The sequence below is a fragment of the Pan paniscus genome, chromosome 8 (genome assembly GCF_029289425.2).
Source record: "Pan paniscus chromosome 8, NHGRI_mPanPan1-v2.0_pri, whole genome shotgun sequence".
NCBI classification, from domain to species: domain Eukaryota; kingdom Metazoa; phylum Chordata; class Mammalia; order Primates; family Hominidae; genus Pan; species Pan paniscus.
In genome coordinates, this window is record NC_073257.2 from 31,927,769 (window position 1) to 31,948,682 (window position 20,914).

Below are 20,914 nucleotides of genomic sequence, written 5' to 3' on the forward strand. Positions count from 1 at the left end.
GCTGGGATTACAGGCGTGAGCCACCACGCCCAGCCCAGGCTGATCTTAAAAAATGAGTTTGAAAGTGTTTCTGCCTCTTTAGTTTTTGGAGGAGTTTGATAAGGATTGGTATGAATTCTTTAAATGTTTGGTGGAATTTAGCAGTGAATCCATAAGGCCCTGGACTTTTCTTTGGTGGGAGATTTTTGGTTAATTATTCAGTCTCTTTACTCATAATTCATCTGTTTAGATTTTTTTATTTCTTGTTGATTCCATCTTGGTAGGTTGTATGTTTGTAGGAATTTATCCATTTCTTTAATGCTATTCAATTTCTTGGAGTATAATTGTTCATAGCAGTCTCGTATGATCCTTTGTATTTCTGTGGCATCAGTTGTAATGTCTGTTTCTGGTTTTATTTATTTGGGTCTTCTGTTTTTCTTATCTAAATGGTTGTTAATTTTATCTTTTCAAAAAATTAATTTTGTTTCATTGATCTTTTTTTTTCTTCATTGTAATTATTTTTGCTCTGATCTTTATTAGTTCCTTCTTTCTATTAACTTGGAGCTTAGTTTGTTCTTTTTCAAGTTCCTTGAGGTATAAAGATAGATTGCTTATTTGAGTTTTTTTTAATTTCTGATTTTTTTTTATTTTTTAGGTATTCAGTACTATAAACTTTCCTCTTAGAACTGCTATTGCTGTATCCCATAAGTTTTGGTATGTTGTGTTTCCATTTTCATTTATCTCAGATTTTTTTATTTCATTTTGATTTCTTCTTTGACCTACTGGTTTTTAAGGAGTGTGTTGTTTTAATTGCCATGTTTGTGAATTTTCCAGCTTTTCCCCTGTCAATGATTTCTAGTTTCATACCATTGTGGTTAGAAAAGATGCTGGATATGACTTCAAACTTCCTAATTTGTTAATGCTTGTTTTGTGGACTTACATATTATCTATCCTGGAGAATGTTCTGTGTGCTCTTGAGAAGGTGTATTCTGCTGCTGTTGAATGAAATGTTTTGTATATGACTGTTAGGTCAACTTCCTCTAAAGTATCATTTAAGTTCAATGTTTCTTAATTGATTTTCTGTCTATATGATCTATCCATTGTTGGAAGTGGGATATTGAAGTCCTTTACTATTATTGTTTTGCTGTCTCTTTCTCCCCTCAGATTTATTAATATTTGCTATACATTTGGGTTCTCTCATATTGAGTACATATATATTTATAATTATTATATCCTCTTGATTAATTGCTATATATTTATATAATGACTTTTTGTCTCTTTTTACCATTTTTTGCTTAAAGTATATTTTGTCTTATGTAAGTCTAGCTTCCTGTGCTCTTTTCTGGTTTGCATTTGCATGGAATGTGTTTTTTGTTCTTTCAGTTTTAGTATATCTGTGTCCTCAAAGTGGAAGTGAGACTCTTGTACGCAGCACATTATTGGATATTTTTTTTTTATCTGTTAAGACATTCTATGTCTTTTTGTTGTAGAATGTAATTCACTTACATTTAAAGTAATTATTAATAGGTAAGGACTTACTATTGCCATTTAAAAAATTCCTTCCTAGCTGTTTCGTAGATCTTTTGTTTCTTTCTCTCTTGCTATCTTCCATTGTGATTTGATGATTTTTCTGTAGTGGTATGCTTTGATTGCTTTCTCTTTACCTTTTGTGTATTTACTATAGGTTTTTGCTATGTGTTTAACATAAGGCTTACAAAAACCAGCTTATAGTTACAACAATTCATTTTAAGCTGATAAAAACTTAATTTTAATTCCATACAAAAATCCTACACGTCTTCCCACCCCAACATTTATGTTTTTAATTTCACAATTTACATCTTTTTATATTTATAATATTTAAAAATAATTCTAAATTCTGAATACAGAATACACACTAGTACTGTAATGATAATATGTAAATCACTTATAACTCTAAATACTAAAAGATAAATGTTGTTAAAAATAACTATAGCATCAGTAATTTGTTAATGGATATGCAATATGTAAATAAATTCTTATTTTTAATCTAATCCATTAGGCAAAATTAATTACATTTCTAGTAGGAACTTAGCCATGTAATACATTTCTACAGTTCTTTGCATAGCTGTAAAATGATGTTGTCTATTACCTGAGGAGACCACGGTGAGGAATGATGACAAAGTTAAAGATATTTCCTTATATCTTGAATCAGATCTTCAGATTAGATTAGGAATTGCTCTGAGACATTTATATTAAAAAGTGTGTATCTCAAAGGAAGTATTTGCTTTTCATTATTCTTTCTGTCCTTCATTAGAAAGGCCAGAATTATATTTTCTTTAGCTGAACATATATGACAGAAATTTTCTTTCTTGCACCAAGGATTACTGGTGAGATAGCTAGTTTATTTAGAAAAATAAAACACTGACTACATCACAAAATACTGTCTGCAAATTGAAAAATAATTTATGTGCTCTTTCTTTTAAATTTTCAGATTTCAGCATGCACATTAGAATTGTTAGTTACTAAAATTATTAGTTATTACAATGTAAGTATTATATGAATATCCATGTTTACATTATTATTAGTATTTTATTTTCCCCAGGATAACTGTTACTAAAGCAGTGGCACATTGTACAACTGATGATGCCTTCAAATTGATAAAATATGATGACTATTTTAAGGACACTTAACATAATTTTTATGATGTCCTCCCCCACCCCTCACACATTAAATGTGTTGTTTTGTTGTTGTTGAATTGGGTTGATTACATTTTTGGCATCCCTTCTCGTTAGCCTCAATGTCTCACCAGCTTTATTTACAAATGGTGTTTAAGTCTTCCTTTATTCTGCAGAGATGAATGTTTGTTTCAGTGTGAATCAAAAAGCAAGGGGAACAGTGTAAATACTATTGGCTTTACTTTTAAGATATCACCTGCAGCTTTTCGTCTTCTAATATGCTGTTTGGCGTATTCATTATATTTGTCTCAGAATAATAAATTACATGAAAGCACTGTGTTTTGAAATATGCCTTTCTTTTGTATTTTTCTAAAGGAGGTGTAGACTCAGAAGAAAATACCAGATTATTGGAAAATTTTGCAGTTTAAAGTAAGATTGCAGGGGAAAAATAAAGAAATTTGAGCCTTGGTGATTGCAATCTTAAATATTCTGGTTTTAGCTTCTTTGGTGTAGTCTGTAAATTGATTTAGCATATATATAGGGAAGAAAAATTTGGCCAAAGTCTGCGATATGGTCAATTAACAGTTTTATTGTGTTCTTAGAAAATAAAATTGAACAAATTATTCACTTAACTTATTTAAAGTTAAAACTGTTACATTGTTTCACATTCTCTCTTAATTGAGAGAAATGCTAAATGTTAAACATGGAGAAGGTTGTCTAAATGGTTAGTTCACAGCTTGGAAATTTTCCATCTGCTACTTCAGTCATTTGTAGTCACATTCAAATATAGTAGAATGCCTGTAAAGATGGAAAATGTCATTGAATCTTTGTTATAAAGCAAAAGTATTTCAAAAATTGCTGATTGGCTACCAGAGACAGAAAAAAAAAAGCACTGCATAGTTTATGGCAAACAGCTATAACACAGTTGTTATAATAGTATCCAAAGAATAGCTATGCTTTCATAAAACCTTTTCACCTAGAAAGTATATCTAACACAGACACTTCAATAAAATCATACTAAACATAGTTCTTTCAGCTTGTGAGTATAACTCCAAGTTATTGTACTAAGTGAAATAGAAGAAATGTACGATATTCCCCAAAAGCTATAGATATTTAAACATTTTAAATTTTCTAAAGAGACTGTTTAAGCTTCAAATACACTTTTAGATTTTTATATTAAATATATTTCTTAACTCAAAAAGTCACAGGGAAAACATATACGTTGTTAGCTACAGATAGATATAAAGTACAATGGCTCATATTAGTCAAGCAATTCATTCAGTAATCATATGTCTAAAGTTGGTAATAATTTATCAAGGACTAGAGATGTTAAAATGTTATTTTTATTTGCTTAATTATCAATGTGGGAATGGCTGTAGGGAGGGAAGTCTAGTATAAAACAAGTTGGAAAATCTATTTTACCAGACAGAATATATTAATGTAGCCTGAAGTTTGTCATATTTGTTACAGTGAACTTACAGAGCGAGGAGTTAGATCACTGAGTCCATTTGGAGCCTGAGACATCTACTTATGAAATCTTCCACATGACAGATGTGCAGGTAGTTTGGTTCCCCTGTGGCTCAGAGATGTGGAAGAAGATCAGATCAAACCAGACTAATCTCTGCTTCTTAGTGAGTGCAAACTTCAGTCATATGCATTTCATCTTTTCAATTTTTGTTTCATCTGCAAAGATTTTAGTGTTCTTTGTTTAAAGAGACTTAAGTCTATCATTGCTACCAACTTTAGCCTTATTCTAAGCAATTATAGGCCAACAAAACCCTATAAGCTTTGTAATAAGTTGAATATTTGCCCCACTCCACAATTCATATCTGGAAACCTTAATCCCCATTGAGATGGTATTTGGAAGTGGGGCCTTTGAGAGGTAATTTGGAGTAGATTAGGTCATGAGGATGAGGTTCTCATAATGGGATTAGTGCTCTTACAAAAAGAGGATGAGACAGGAGCTCTCACGCGCTCTCTCGCCTCTCTTGCTCTCTCTTTCTATATACTGCATAGTCATTTCTAGCATCATCTGAGTTAAGAGTGTGATACTTTAGAAAATACTCTTCTAAGTATTTGCAAAGTTAAATGAGTTGACCTCATGTCCCTTAGAGGAAAGTCTAAACAATGTGTGAGGACCAGAGAGTCCATCAGGAATCTTGCAGTCCTTGTCATGCCTCAGTCACACATGAAGAAATGGCCTGACCATGTTTCTGGATTCTGTTTTACTTCCACATCACAGAATCTGTGAAATCAGCTGCAACAACATCTTCCCAGTTACAACCACCACCAACTGCAAAGTTCAGCTCCAGAAGAAGAAACGCTTTTCTCATTTAGCTCTTTTAGTGCTCTTCTCTTCAATGCAAGACATTGGACTTACTTGGTTTGTAAAATTTCCTCATTCTGGTAGAGTAATAAGGAAGTAATGAGAATAGGACTAAGAATTATGAACTCTTAAAATGTTTTTGCTTAGAGTAGTTGTCCTTTTACTTATTCTCTGAAACCTTTTTAAAATAAAAATGAATTGTCTCTACTTTTCCTCAGTATGAACTCATCGGTGTCTCTTTCAAGTCATCCAACTCATGTCCATGATTTCTCTCTAATGATTATTCTCTAGTTAAGTTGAAATCAGAACTAAAGATGCAGTTCAGACTGCTGGTTTTGCTGAGTGTGGTGGCTCATGCCTGTAATCCCAGGACTTTGGGAGGCCGAGGCAACTGGATCACCTGAGGTCAGGAGTTTGAGACCAGCCTGGCCAACACGGTGAAACCCGGTCTCTACTGAAAATACAAAAAATTAGATGGGCATGGTGGTAGGTGCCTGTAATCCCAGCTACTCAGGAGGCTGAGGCACAAGAATCGCTTGAACTGGGAGGCAGAAGTTGCAGTGATTCGCAGTGATTCGAGATCACGCCACTGCACTCCAGCCTGGGCGACAGTGAGACTGTCTCTCTCTCTTCTCTCTCTCTCTCACACACACACACACACACACACACACACACACACACACACACACACACACACACACACACACCAGACTGCTGATTTTAGTAGTATGGAAGACCAGATGACCTAAAAACTGTGACACTGTTTATTCCTAGAAATGTCAACTATAATATAACGTGCATTGATTTAAATGTCAAGCTGAGCTTAAAAAGGGGAAATCTCCAGGTGAGAGAAAAAAAGAGAGAGTATTGAGAAATAGAACAGAAAGACAAAGCAAATGCCAGAATTAGGGAGTAAGAGCATATGGGATGGACAAGATGGAGAGAAAGGGGAGAGGAGAGCCAGAAGTGAGTGAATTGCAAAAGAAGCACAATTAGGCTGATGACTGACTTCTTAACAGCAAGAACAGAAGTCAGAGGATAGATGTAATTTTCAGAGTTCTAAAAACTATTAATTGTTAGCCTAAAGCAAAGCAAAACTTTTTCAGGAAAGAGGGTTAAGATGGCATTCAAAGGATAACACACACACACACACACACACACACACACACACACACACACACACAAAATAATATTATTTCACTGCACCAGATTCTGCAGTTCAGACAAATGAACTATGTAAATGTGAATCTCAGAAAGACACAAAATGAGCTCAACCAGGGATGTGATGAAAAATGGCAAACACATGGATAAACCTAAATATACGAATGAATGTCAAGTACATAATGCATATTGAATGTTTATATACTGCTGGGAAGTATAGAATTACTTTGGAAACTGGTTTGGCATTATCTCCTAAAGTTGAAATTGTACATACCCCGTAACCAAGCAATTCCATTTCTAGAATACATAAGGAGAAATGTACAAAATGAGAAAACAATACCTTAGAAGAATCAACCCCAAAATCATTAACGGTAGAATGGCTAACTACAATATATTTTCATATAATAAAATACTAGACAGCATTCAGAGTTACTGAATTACAATATACACATTAACACTAATGAATTAAAGTACTATCTTGAGGAAAATACCACGTGGCATTGGTTGAAATCTCTAATTGTTATAATCTCTGTTGCTGATACAGAGAAAGCTTCCATTCATCTAAAGTTAAAAACCCAAATACCATTTTATTTAAAAAGGACCTCCCTGATGTTTACTATATTCTGTCACTATTATTAGAATTTTAAAATGTTAGGCCGGGTACGGTGGCTCATGCCTGTAATCCCAGCACTTTGGGAGGCCGAGGTGGGCAGATCACGAGGTCAGAGATCGAGACCATCCTGGCTAACACGGTGAAACCCCATCTCTACCAAAAACACAAAAAACTAGCCAGGCGTGGTGGCACATGCCTGTAGTCCCAGCTACTTGGGAGGCCGAGGCAGGAGAATCACTTGAACCCGGGAGGTGGAGGTTGCAGGGAGCCGAGATCTCACCACTGCACTCCATCCTGGGCAACAGAGCGAGATTCTGTCTCAAAAAAATAAAAAAGTTAACTCATTTAATCACATAACAACCTAATGAAATAGAAACTGTGAGAGGATATTTGGTGTACCTGCAAATGAAAAAAATCATAAAAGCAAATAAATGAAAAATAATTCAGTATACTACTCACCTTGAGAGATGAGCAATGAGGGGTGAGAATCAGCAAGAAAGACACTGGAGGCTTCAAAACTATCAGGAAATTGACATTTCATAAACTGGTAGGTTCATATCTTGTATTCTTTAAAGCAGGCATATATTTTACTCATTTTTATTCATGTGTAATAAAAATTTATACATTTCATAATAAAGTGTAAATAAGTGAGAAAAGTTTGTGCTGCTCAATAGACTAATCGATCAAAACTGGCTATTTATATAAATTAGATTATAATCATAGATAATATACAATAAAGTCTAAAGTAAAGACTTGAATGTGCAAACCACAACTATCAAAATTTAAAAATTATAGAAACATCTCGAATATTAGAGAAAAAAATTAGAGAAACTTTAAGGCATTAGTCATAGAAGAAGTGATTGATAAATTAAAGGTCATTAAATTTTTTTTTATTTTGAAGGACACCATACAAAACAAAAAGACATTTCACAGACTAGGGGAATATATTTGTCATACAGATAAATAAGAGGATTAGAATGGAGTATGTGGAATATAAACCTGTAAATAAGAAAACTATAATCCAATTGGAAAAAGAATAGGAGATATGAACCATCAGTTATAAGCCAGAGCAAAATACCAAAGTGGCCCTTTAAAAATATGTATTTAAAAATATTTCATTTAAAATTTTATCTTTTATTTATTTTTATTATATTTTAAGTTCTGGGATACATGTGTAGAACGTGCAGGTTTGTTACATAGGTATACATGTGCCATGGTGGTTTGCTGCACCTATCAATCTTTCATCTAGGTTTTAAGCCGTGCATGCATTAGGTATTTGTCCTAATGCTATCCTTCCCCTTGCCCTCCACCCACCAGAGGCTCCGGTGTGTAATATTCCCCTCCTTGTGTCCATGTGTTCTTGTTGTTCAACTCCCACTGTGAGTGAGAACATGTGGTGTTTGGTTTTCTGTTCCTGTGTTAGTTTGCTGAGAATGATGATTTCCAGCTTCATCCATGTCCCTGCAAAGGACATGAACTCGTTCTTTTTTATGGCTGCATAGTATTCCATGGTGTATATGTGCCACATTTTCTTTATCCAGTCTATCATTGATGGACATTTGGGTTGGTTCCAAATGTTTGCTATTGTAAATAGTGCTGCAATAAACATATGTGTGCATGTATCTTTATAGTAGAATAATTTATAATCCTTTGGGTATATATCCAGTAATGGTATTACTGGGTCAAATGGTATTTCTGGTTCTAAATCCTTGAGGAATCGCCACACTGTCTTCCACAATGGTTAAACTAATTTACACTCCCACCCAAAATATTTCTTGATGTAAAAATTACATAATTTTTACAATCTCAATAATTTTCATAATTTCCATAATTGGGAAAATACAAATTAAAATGTCAAATGTGAAATGCAAGCATGTGGAGCAACAGGAATTCACGTTCATTGCTGGTAGAAATACCAAGTTATATAGCCGCTTTGAAAAAGGTTTGGTATTTTCTTCTAGAATTAAACATAGTCTTACCGTGTCATCCAGCAATCAAGTGCTTTAGTATTTACCCAAATGAGTATATTCACACAAAAAACCTAGATACAGATAGGTGTTTATAGCAGCTTTATTCACAATTGCTAAAACTTGGAAGCAACCAGGATGTCCTTCAGTAGATAAATAGGTAATACACTGGATCACTTCCAGAGAAAAATATTATTCAATGCTAAATAAATGAGCTGTCAAGCTGAGATATGAAGGAAATTTACCTGCCTGTTACTAAGCAGAAGAAGCCAATATGAAAAGGCTACATACCCTATGATTCTGACAATATGACGTTCTGGAAAAAAGCGAAACTCTGGAGATAGTAAAAACATTAGTGTTTGCCATTGTTTAGGGGAGAGGGTGGGATGCATAGATGGAGGATTTTTAGAGCAGTAAAACTAGTCTGCATGATACTGTAATTGCTGATCTAAGTGCTGACAGGAATAGGGTGTCAGATTTGGGGTTGATGAGAACAAAAAGATATGCCAGTGTCCAACAAGCATATGAAAACATGCTCAACATGATCAAATAAGGAAAATGGAAATCAAAACCACAATGAGACATCACCTCATACCCATTAGGATGGCCACTATCCAAATAATAAAAAATAGCATTAGTGAGACTATAGAGAGATCAAAATTCTTGTGCATTCTTGGTGGGACTGTAAAGTGGTTTAGCCATTATGGAAAGCAGTATGACCATTCCTCAAAAAATTAAAAATAGAATTATCCTATGATGTAGCAATGCTACTTTCAGATACATATCCAAAATAATTCAAGCAGAATCTTGAGATTTTTGCCTCCCCTTATTCATTGCTACATTATTCACAATAGCTAAGAGGTGGAAGAACCCAAATGTCTATTAACAGATGATTGGATAAAGAAAATGTGGTATATACGTACAATGGAATATCATGCAGCCTTAAGGGGGAAGGAAATCCCATCACATGCTACCACATAGATGCTGTGGACTGAACGTATTTTCCCAAAATTTATATGTTGACATTCCAACCCCCAACGTGATGGTATTTGTATGTGGGATAATTAGGTCAGGAGAGTAAAGCTTTCATGGATGGAATCAATGCCTTTATAAAAAGACAGGAGAGAGCTTGCTTTTTCTCTCCCTATTCTCTACCATTTGAGGATACAAGGAGAAAATGGCCATCAGCAAACCAGGAAGTGGGCCAGACACCACTTCTGCTGGCACCTTGAGCTTACACTTCCCAGCCTTCAGGACTAAGATAAATAAATGGCTGTTTAAGACACTCAGTGTGTAATGTGTTATAGCAGCCTGAACTGACTAAGACAATGGATTAACCTCGAGGACATCATGCTAAGCTAAATAAGCCAGTCAGGAAAGTACAACCATTGTAGGACTCAACTCATATGAATTATTTAAGGTAGTCAATATCATAGAAACAAATGTAGAAAGGTGCTTGCCGAGAGCTGGGGGGAGGGAGGAAGGAAGGAGAACAAGTGTTTAATGGATATAGTTTCTGGTTTTTGAGATTAAAAAAAGCTCTAAAGAGCTGTTGTACAACCTTGTGAATAGCCTTAATACTATTTACCACAATAAAAACAATTAGAAAACAAACATGAGAAAATACAAATTGGTACAAACTAGTATTTGGATAAGGGTCCCTCTGAAGGCATTAGTGAAGGGGTAGAAAGAGGAAGAATGAGGTCTGAGCTTTATAGAAAGGTTTTCTTTCTTTCTATTCTTTCTTCCTCATTTATTTGTTAATATAAGGATCTGAAACAATGCTATAATAACAATTTACTTAGTCTTAGTGGTGGAGTCATGTATCTATTATATAATTTTCTTAATTTATATCAATGTTTAAAGTTATTCATAATTAAAGTCATTTTTTTAAAGAAAAGATGTAATTGAATCTGAAGCAGTTCAGTCGATGTCTTCTTTGTCTCAAATGCAAAGTTATTGACACTCAATTCGCTGGGCTTCTGTCCTGCCCTGAAATGTTCTTCTCTTGAAGGAAGAATAATAAAATCAGAAATCGGCCGGGTGAGGTGGCTCACGCCTGTAATCCCAGCACTTTGGGAGGCCAAGGCGGGTGGATCACTAGGTCAGGAGATCATGACCAGTCTGGTTAACACAGTGGAACCCCGTCTCTACTAAAAATACAAAAAAATTAGCCTGGCGTGGTGGCGGGCGCCTGTAGTCCCCGCTACTTAGGTGGCTGAGGCAGGAGAATGGCGTGAACCCGGGAGGCGGAGCTTGCAGTGAGCCGAGATCGCGACACTGCACTCCCGCCTGGACGACAGAGCGAGACTCTGTCTCAAAAAATAAAAATAAAAATAAAATAAAAAATAAAATCAGAAATCAGTAAATCCTAGGTATTTGTGACTAGAAGTGTATTATCGAGCAAGTTTAAAGTAGTACAGTCAGTGAAGAACATCATATATGTGTTTCCATTTAGCTGTTTATTGAAGTTTCTGTGTATTAAGGTAAGATGATTAATTGTAAATGTCTACTTCCATAAATATACATAATATACAGCAATGTGAAGAATAGGAAAACATGTGTGATCCACTGTTTTTTAAGACTTTTACTGTTCTAGTAATGTGTATTTACCCTGAGCTTGGAACACACATTTACCCATTCTCTCTTGAAATTAACGCATTTCAAAATGGCTGCCTAAATTGGAGCATAGAACATTTTTCTCAGTGCAAATGACAGTCATCTCTGTGTAATTAAAATCTTTGTCTTAAACTAAAACTTTATTATCTAAATATGGAACAAACCAGCTTGGATGAGCATGTGCTAAAGTGAAAGAACTTGACATCCTGCTTTGGTTAAAGGAAAACTTTCATTGAAACTTTGACAAAATACGTCACTTTCCAGATGCCATTTTTGATATAGGACATACAAATAAAAAGTTTACATGCATCTTCTAATGCATTTTAATTATATATGTATATTTTCAGTAAAATTATGTAAGTAAATTATGCTCTGAAATGGCACAACAAATTTAGCGATCAAATTAGAAGATTATTTTTAAGACCTTGTATTTAAACATTTTAAAAGGATGATTTTCAAAGAAATTTGTTCCATATATTCCATTGAGACATATAAAATATCCATCAACCTGGCCATTGAATGTTTTGCAGTTCTCAGCAAATTCCCTCAGAAGTGATTTTTATAATCTCATTATAGATTTATTTGAAAATAATTTTTCATCAAGGCTACCGAATTTTTCTTTCTCTGATTCAAACTCTGTCCTTCAAGATCTTCAAAGTCATCAGCATTCAAAAATGATAAAATGATTGTCTTTTTAATTTTTTTTCACATTTTATTATAACGTTGGATGCGTCAGATTTCTATGGAAGGTAATAACTTTCACCTCTAATTGGGTTCTTATTTTTGTTCAATGACTTAGACGTGAGTATATCCAACTGGATGTGAGATAAAGTTTCCAACCTGTTAGGATCTCCTTTTTTTTGTGTTGTTGTCATTGGCTTTCTATTTTAGGATAGAAAATATTTCTTTTTACATTTATTTTATTTTGATTGTTTAATTTTTTATTTTTTGTTTGGGTTGGGGGGGTGGGAAGGTGGGGTCTTACTCTGTCACCCAGACCAGAGTGCAGTGGTGTGATCTCGGCTCACTGCAGCCTCAACCTCCCCAACTGAAGTGATTTTCCCACCTCAGCCTCCCACGTAGTTGGAACTACAGGTGTGGGCCACCATGCCCAGCTAATCTTTGTAGTTTTTATTTTTGTAGAGATGAGGTTTCACCATGTTGCCCAGGCTAGTCTCAAAATCCTGAGCTCAAGTGATCCACCTGCCTTAGCCTCCCAAAGTGCTGGGATTATAGGTGTGAGCCACCACACCTGGTGAGAAAATATTTCTTATCCCTAAAAACTGACTCCTCTTCTATATTTTATATATCTGATCTTGGGGAATAGAATGCTCATTTACTTAACAATTGATTAATCATTTCAAACTCACCCCTATGGGATCAGAATACTGTTTCCTTGGTCTTAATCTCTCATGTAGACTGAGCTGTATCTGGCAGCCTAATATTCCTGGTCTCTCTTCATCCTCTTATTCATTCCTTCCCAGAGGAAGGAAGAGCAACAATGGATTGGTGAGTTTTCAAGAAGAATCTGAGTATGCATGCCTGGTCCCTCACCTCCTCTTTTCTTTTTAATGTTTACTAGCTGAGGAAATATGAAATCTGGTCAAATCTTCCTTGCTATAGTTTCACACAGCGTAGCCTGGAAGACACAGTTTGGGCTCTTATTTCTGGGTTTCACATTTTAGAAGACCACTTGTCTACAGAAATAGGAAATTTTCTTCAGGATTAGCTATATCAATAAAAAGTTGATATTTTGATCTATCTTCAATCTTAGGTCTTAATTGCCTCTGCATTTGAGCTAAGAAATAAACTACTAGTTATTGGACTTTCCCCAGATTCCCAACAGCATGTAAATCCCCAGTCCTCCAGATACTGGACGTTTAGTATTGCTCAGATTTTTGCTCTTTCCTTTAAACCATCTCTGTTTTGGTTTATTAGTTGACTGGATTAAATAAAGAGGTTAACTATTCTAACTATTATTTTTTTTCAATGTTAGAGCAACCTACAATTCATGCTTCACACTGATGCCAAAAAGTACATCTTGAAATAGACATTTTATATCTTGTTATTTCTCCATATTTTTGTGTGTTTATTTCAGACTCTCAAGTTGATTTCAGCTGGCTCTTTATGGTAACTGTCTACTCTCCAGTTCCATATCTAATGAGTCAATCAGACGCATGCTTATCATATCACAAGATATTATCATATCACAAGATATTATCATGTTAAATTCTCACAGTATTTAAAATAAAAAAACAGTTTAATGTATTTCCATGCATTCACACAAGTTTTTTCTCTTTGCCCATAAAGACCTTGTATTCTTTTTCACCTAGCAATATGAGCTCATCAACCTTTGAAAGTCAGTTTAAGCATCAGCTTGCCAAGGCATCTTATTTGACTCCCGTCTGATATATGGTTTTCCTCTGTTTTCTTTCAATACACTGTGAAATCTTCCATTTGTTATTTTATTCATTCATCCACTCTGGTATTCATTCATCCGTCCATCCATCTATCCATCTATCCATCTATCCATCCATCCATCTGTCCATCTATCTGTCCATTTATTCACTTGTCAGTGTCAGTATACCTACCATATGCCATGGTCTGTGAATTGTGCTATGGATGCAGGGATGAAAGATACCATTCTTGCTTCCCTGGAGTTTTATCTTTACCATAAATTTATCCCAAATACCTGTAATGAAAGATACATCTGACTGCCTTGTCCACTAGATGTAAACTATTTAATGGCAGAGATGGCATATTTGACTTGTGTTCTGTGCAGAAAATGCACGAGGAGAGAAGGAAAGACACACACACAATACCTCTAAGGGTAAACAAGCTTTATCCCACATAAATAGCAATGCAGATATAATAAGCAAATGATATAAGCAAATTAACATAAGCAAATTGATATAATAAGCAAATGATATAATAAGTAAATTGCAATGGGAAGGGGAGAAGGGAAAAATATATACATATTTACACTCACCAGACTATGGAGGATTCACCACCAAACTGGGAAGCAACAGCCTGGGCTCCAGAGTTGGACACCGCACTCACCAGACAATGGAGGATTCACCACTAGGCCCGGAAGCAGCGGCCTAGGCTCCAGAGTTGGCCAGTCGTCCATGCACAGAGGAGGAGAGGTCTCATGAAGCTTCGGAGCAGCCTGGGACCCTAGCTCTTTTTGTAATGAGTTGTTTGGCATGAGGTCCAGTCACAAGGGTCCTTTGTGACTGGGCCCAAGGAACACAAAAAGGTTGACTTGTTTTTGTGACTGTCTGTTGTTTTTCAATAACTAACGTATAGGAATAGATTGAAATAGAGATTTCTTCTAAACAACACTGGATGAAAGCCTGAAGGGGCTCACACAACCCATTCTGGGACTTGGTGATCATTCTTTGTGTCCATGTTCAATTTAGTTCAGGTTTAATATTTAACTTTTTCTCCACAGCTTGGATTCCCTGCATCTACCATGTGTATGGCACAGACATGTTATCAATACATGTTTATTGAATAACTTATAAATCAGTCATCATCTATAAATGTCTTCCATCCTCAGTAATTTCGGAAGTTGTAGTCTCGTATAAAATTTCTAGATGAGGATTTCAGGTTTGACTCTTTCCTGAAACCTTGAATTTTAAATAAGTGAAAATATGTTAAACAAAGATGAGGAGATGTTAGATTTATTGTAGCAGTGGAAGGACAAAGGTTATTTACCTAGTAAATTAGAAAGTTATTTAGATCTTTACTCTGGCTCTTAATTCCAGAATCTGAAACTCCCTTGGTTCCTGCTGATTCTCTAAGCCCTGGCCTTGGGCCTCCCATTGATTTGGTGAGCTCTGAATAGCTTTCCAGTAATTTCCGTCTGTACCTTCATCATTTTTCATGATCGAAGCTGTTTAGTTATTTACTGTTACTAAAAACAAGAACCTCAATTTTATTTTAGCAGAGTAGCTGATACTACCCACTGTTCTCTATGATATTGTGAGGCATATTTAGAAAGCTTCATTGTGTAAAATCTCTAAAGAAGTAGAAAACCAGAAAACCTGCTAAATGATGCCTGTATATTATTTCTTATCAAGGTAATTTGCCAGCAGACCTCCCAACTCCACCAGAAACGTCAGTTCCTGTAACATTACCTCCACACAACTGCACAGACAATGAATTTGTCTGCAGGTCTGATGGTCACTGCATCGAAAAAAATGCAGAAATGTGATTTTAAATATGACTGCCCCGACAAATCAGATGAAGCATCCTGTGGTAGGTGGATTCTTAAAATTTGTTTAAATATTGCCACAAAATAGAAAATACAAGTGTAATCTCTAAGTAGCACAGCCTAGCATCATAGTTAGATATTTTTAACATGAGTTAGGACAACTTCTAAATGTAACAGTTATTCATACAGAAAATTGTAATGGAAGAATCAGAATGCATTTTCTGCCAGGCCCAGTAAGTGGTAAGTGTCTTTAGATTAATGTTTTGGATTCAAAACTATCATTTTCACAAACTTTACTTGACTCTGGGAGTAGCATTTAGTAGCTCTTTCCATCCATTCCCTTTGATCTGTACTCCTGACACTATAAAATAGGGAATAAACGGGAGGTAGCTTTATAATACTGTCAAATTAATTCATTCAAATTTTGCCATTGCCAAAATGCACATACAACGTTAGTACTATTAAAATATGCAGAGTTCATGAGAAAACCTATCTTAATGCAAATGAGACCTTTATCCCCTGTGTCCTGGTTTTTACCTGCCAATTCAATGGTACCTGCCAATTCAATGGCTTTTCCTAAATGGATCAAAGACAAACTATTTAATTTAAAAATGGACTTCTCAGCCAAAGATACAGTCTGAGAGGAGAAAAATTAATCTGTGTCTGAATGAGCAAAGCATAAGATCAGAAGGGTAAACACTTTGAAATATCTTTCCCTTCCCTGTTCTTCATGGAGTAGCCTGTGAATTGACTGTACCATCATATTTCTCAAGTGTCTTGATAATATTAAGGGCTTAGAACAGACAGATAACACAGAGAGAGTAGTGAAACCCTTGTTTTATGTCAACCTTGTGAAGAAATTCTAGGACTTAAGAAATCCAGTGAGGTTCATATTTATTCTTTTAATCTAGAAAAAAATGTTTTTTAATGTACAAATACACCACCAATTAACTATCTAATCTAGACTAAAAAAGTCATAAAATCAAAGCTGACTCACTTCGTGCATAAGATGAGACAGTAATTAACTCAAGCTAGCCAGGGATTTATATCATGCATCACAGATAGAAAATAATACAATGGAAGGTGTGGTGGTGTTCAGACTTGCTCATCGGAAGGCATTCGAATCCCCTTATGATCTTATATAAGTTGTAGTGTTTGTAAGAGTTTATACAAAACCTAATTAATTACACAAAATGAGTATCTTTAGGGAATACTGAATTTCCTCTAAGTTCAACTTTGCCATTTTAGTCATGTCGTTTATGATTAGAGGGGAAGTTTTGATAAATTCTTTAAATGTCCTAAATGAGTGCCTACTATTAAGTTATTCTTAGTCAAATAGTTTTTATAATTTTGAACAAATATAAATGAATTATTACCATTTTATTTATGAATAAACTGAGATATTGTCTCTTCCACCCTTTTGTAAGATAAAATAGTATGACAAATCTGCTTGTAAACTATACAGATTTTCTAACTGATTTTGAAAATTGTGATAAAAACACATAACATGGCCAGGTGCAGTGGCTCACGCCTGTAATCATAGCACTTTGGGAGGCCAAGGTGAGCAGATCAGTTGAGCCAAGGAGTTTGAGACCAGCTTGGCCAACATGGCAAAACCCCATCTCTACAAAAAGAATACACAAATTAGCTGGGTGTGGTGGCGTGTGCCTGTAATCCCAGCTACTTAGGAGACTGAAGCAGGACAATTGCTTGAGCCTGGGAGGGGGAGCCGAGATCGTGCCAATGCACTCTGGCCTGGATGACGAAGTGAGACGATGTCTCAAAAAAAAAAAAAAAAAAAAAAAAAAATGAACACATAACATGAGATCTACCATCTTAACAAAATGCTAAGGGTACAATACATTATGGTTGACTCTACTGTAATATTGTACAGCAGATCCCTAGAACCTATTCATCTTGCTTGACATGTTATATTTTCTAATAGTTCTATTAAAAGCCTACAAATTATATATTTTAAATGATATGAAGAACAGAGATATATTGGATCCTAAATCCCTTCACAAGATAAACAATTAATGTCAGAGATTAACTAATACACCTGAATGTCATGACTGAAAACACTTTTTTAAATGTTTCCTTTTCAGATTTCACATTAACTCATATACCCAAATTTCTAAATGGTCATAGTGGTATGCTGCCATTATTAATGTCATTTAAAAGCTAGAGTGCACACCAGGTTTTCTATAGTATACACAAGAATTTCATTGAATGAATATTTCTTTTTTATTCAGCAGTGGAAGATTTTAGACACGAACACATTCGGAGAGAGAATTCAGATAACAGTTTTACACATAACCTGTACATTTTAAAAAATCACTGGACCTGTAATTTCCTGTGATATTAGAATAAAATTATTACAAGAATCTGTAAAACTTTATAGGAAACAGGTCCAATATAAAAGTTATTGGAAACCTCGTTGCTTAAACTGAAGTTGGGAATTAGCAATAACCCCTTCAGAGACTGAGAAAAGAACAGACTTGTCAGAACTTGGAGATCATGCAAGCAATGAAATTGCTTAATGGAAGTGCTTAAATTGCTGCTGTAGAAGCTAATTAAAATCTCACCTCCTCATGAAACCAGATCATTAGTATATGTATTTTTTCCTATATTTTTTTCCTGTAAATATTTGACTAGAATAAACCTAGATTTCTTTGAAACTCTTCCAGTGATTTTACAAACCATTTGCCTAATTATTTTAATAATGTTTAAAAGTTACATTATATTTAAAAACAAGAGTAAGAAAGTGCTGATTAAGATTGTACAGATAGAAACTGCCACTTACTAGCTCACCTTTTCTTTGTTCTACCCTGTCCAAGTTATGGAAGTTTGCAGCTTTGAGAAAAGAAGCCTGTGTAAATGGTATCAACCAATCCCAGTGCATTTGCTTCAAGATTCAAACACATTCAGGTGGGGGCTTGGGAACGGGATTAGCATTCATCATGGGGAAGAAAACCACAGGCCATCAGTGGATCATACACAGTAAGTGACCATGTATTTTGAATATGTCTCTTGGGAAATATTTATTAAGCATCTCCCAAATTTCTGCCCCCACCACCTTATCCTAGGCCAATGCTATTGTAAAGACAAATGTTAAGTTGAAAAGAAGGCTGAGTGTTTTCTTTCATACAAAATGGAAAAAATATCAATTAAAAAAGCAATGAATGCTCTTGTGAATTTCATAGAAACCGGAGAAGAGCATGAATAAGTGAACAAAACAATTTAATATTATCACTCTTTGAAAAGCCCTGTTAATATATTGTTTTTAAAATGATCTATGGATTTCTTCCCTCCCCAAATCTCTTTTCTCCTTCTTCCCTTTTCCATCTCTTCCACCACCTCCTCCTCCCATTTCCTCTTCTTCAGCCTCCCTTTTTTCCCCTCCCCTTTCCCCTTTCTGTCTTCCTACTTTTTCTCACTCCGATGTGTATTTGTCATACATGTATGAACACAGGTAAATGTGCAGATTTTCAACATAGATGAAAAGATTTTTCCACTTTTCAATAAATCATGCCATTAAATATTCATCATTATTTGCATTTCACTGTAATGACTTTCAACAGTTTACTAATCTGTTCTCAACTAGTGGATTTCCCAGTTAATTTCACATTATCTCAATATTATAAAGTTGCTTCAAAGAAGAAATAGAGTGCCTACTGTGTGAGAACGCTGCGGTAGGCACTAGAAATAAACGAGTGACTGACACAGATGATCCTTGTTCTCATTAGGGAGACAGGCAGTAAGTCAATAAATAGAAAGCGGGGCAGATGGTGTTAACTGCTACACAGCAGAATGGAAACAAGGAAAGGGTTTGTTAGTGATGGAGCATTTCTTTCTGAATGGAACACAAAGGGAAAGGCCCTGAGCCAGGACCATGCAGGAAGACCAGCATGGCTGGGGTGGGATAAGAAGAGCAGACTACACAACAAATGTGATATTTTTCTTTATTGACTATTAAGGCTTTTGTCCATTTTGAACTTTTTTCACTTTTGTGAAATGCATGAATATTTTCTAGTGTTGTAAGCATGTTTGTATTTTACATACCAACTTTTTATGTCTACCTCTTTCATCTTTATGTACCACATGTAACAAATTTTTATCACAGTGACTGCGTGCATCTAGTCTAAAAGTGTCAAAGAGAATTGACAGTCATAATGACAGCTGTCATTCCTTCAGTAATATCAATCCAATTCCCTGGAGATATCCTATTATGTCCTAAGATCATTCCTCTATACTTTTCTCACTTTTATCAGGGACTGGTTATAGGTGCTAGTCCATATTTATAAAAGAATATATAGTCGTTTCTTGATTCAAAAATTTTGGCTTCCTCTATTGACATCCTATTAAGAGGAATAAAACCTCTATTTCTCTCCCCAAATTCCTATTTCTCTCCCTCCCATCGTTCCGACTGTGTATATTTATACACAGTTCTGTTTAAGTTTTTAGCTTATCAGTATTCTGATTCTTTAAATTTCTGAGCTAGATATTCCATGATGATTATTTCCTTTGTTTATATTTTTATGTGAAAATTAATAGTTTTATCTTTTTTCTGTAGATGTTTTATGATCTTAATGTTCTTTTCCTCAATATCTGTTGCAATATCAATTTGCATTCCCACACACCAGGTAGGGAAAATGATTGATATTTAGTAATGGTGCTGGGATATTTGATTTTTCATATAAAAATTGCATACATAAATTTAAAAACTATACCATATAGTTTTGTGTAACTGTGTTCTATGATGTTGAGGTGAAGACAACTCACCTAACAATGCATTTCTCAGAACTTATTCCCGTCATTAAGTGACACATGACTGTGTATAGTTATATAGTTGTTCAGCTTGTTTTTTATTAGGACTTGTTTATAGGGAGCAGAATCTAAGACATAGGTGGAATTATTAATTTTACCTTGGAAGAAGGATATCCCTTGCTGTAAACAAGCAGGGAGAAAGAATGTATTGGTACTGACTCAGATGAATTTATGAATTTAAAAAAATTAAGCAACATGACATGCAAAGTAATTTAATGGGTTTTTTCAAGTACCCATCTTTCAAGGCCTTGTCTTTTTTTTTTTTAGTTTTAATTTTTTTCTTTTTTGGAGTCTCACTCTGCCACACAGGCTGGAGTGCAGTGGCTCAATCTCAGCTCACTGAAACCTCTAGTTTTAATTTTTGTGGGTACATGGTAGGTGTATATATTTATGGACTATATAAAGTGTTTTGATACAGGCATGCAATGTATAATAATCACATCATGGAAAGTGGGGTACCCATCCCCTAAGCATTTATCCTTTGAGTTACAAACAATCCAGTTACTCTCTTTATTTTAAAATGTACCATTATTATCGATGATAACAACC

At 34.9% G+C, this 20,914-nt stretch overlaps 1 protein-coding gene across 1 annotated transcript in view; it reads left to right on the plus strand.

The window, feature by feature from the left end:
* Nucleotides 1-20,914, plus strand: part of MALRD1 (MAM and LDL receptor class A domain containing 1) — a 642,247-nt gene that overhangs the window by 162,124 nt on the left and 459,209 nt on the right. The window contains 3 exon segments of the mRNA XM_055092251.1: nt 15,405-15,520; nt 15,522-15,582; nt 18,376-18,538. Of these exon segments, the coding sequence (XP_054948226.1) occupies nt 15,405-15,520; nt 15,522-15,582; nt 18,376-18,538 (340 nt within the window).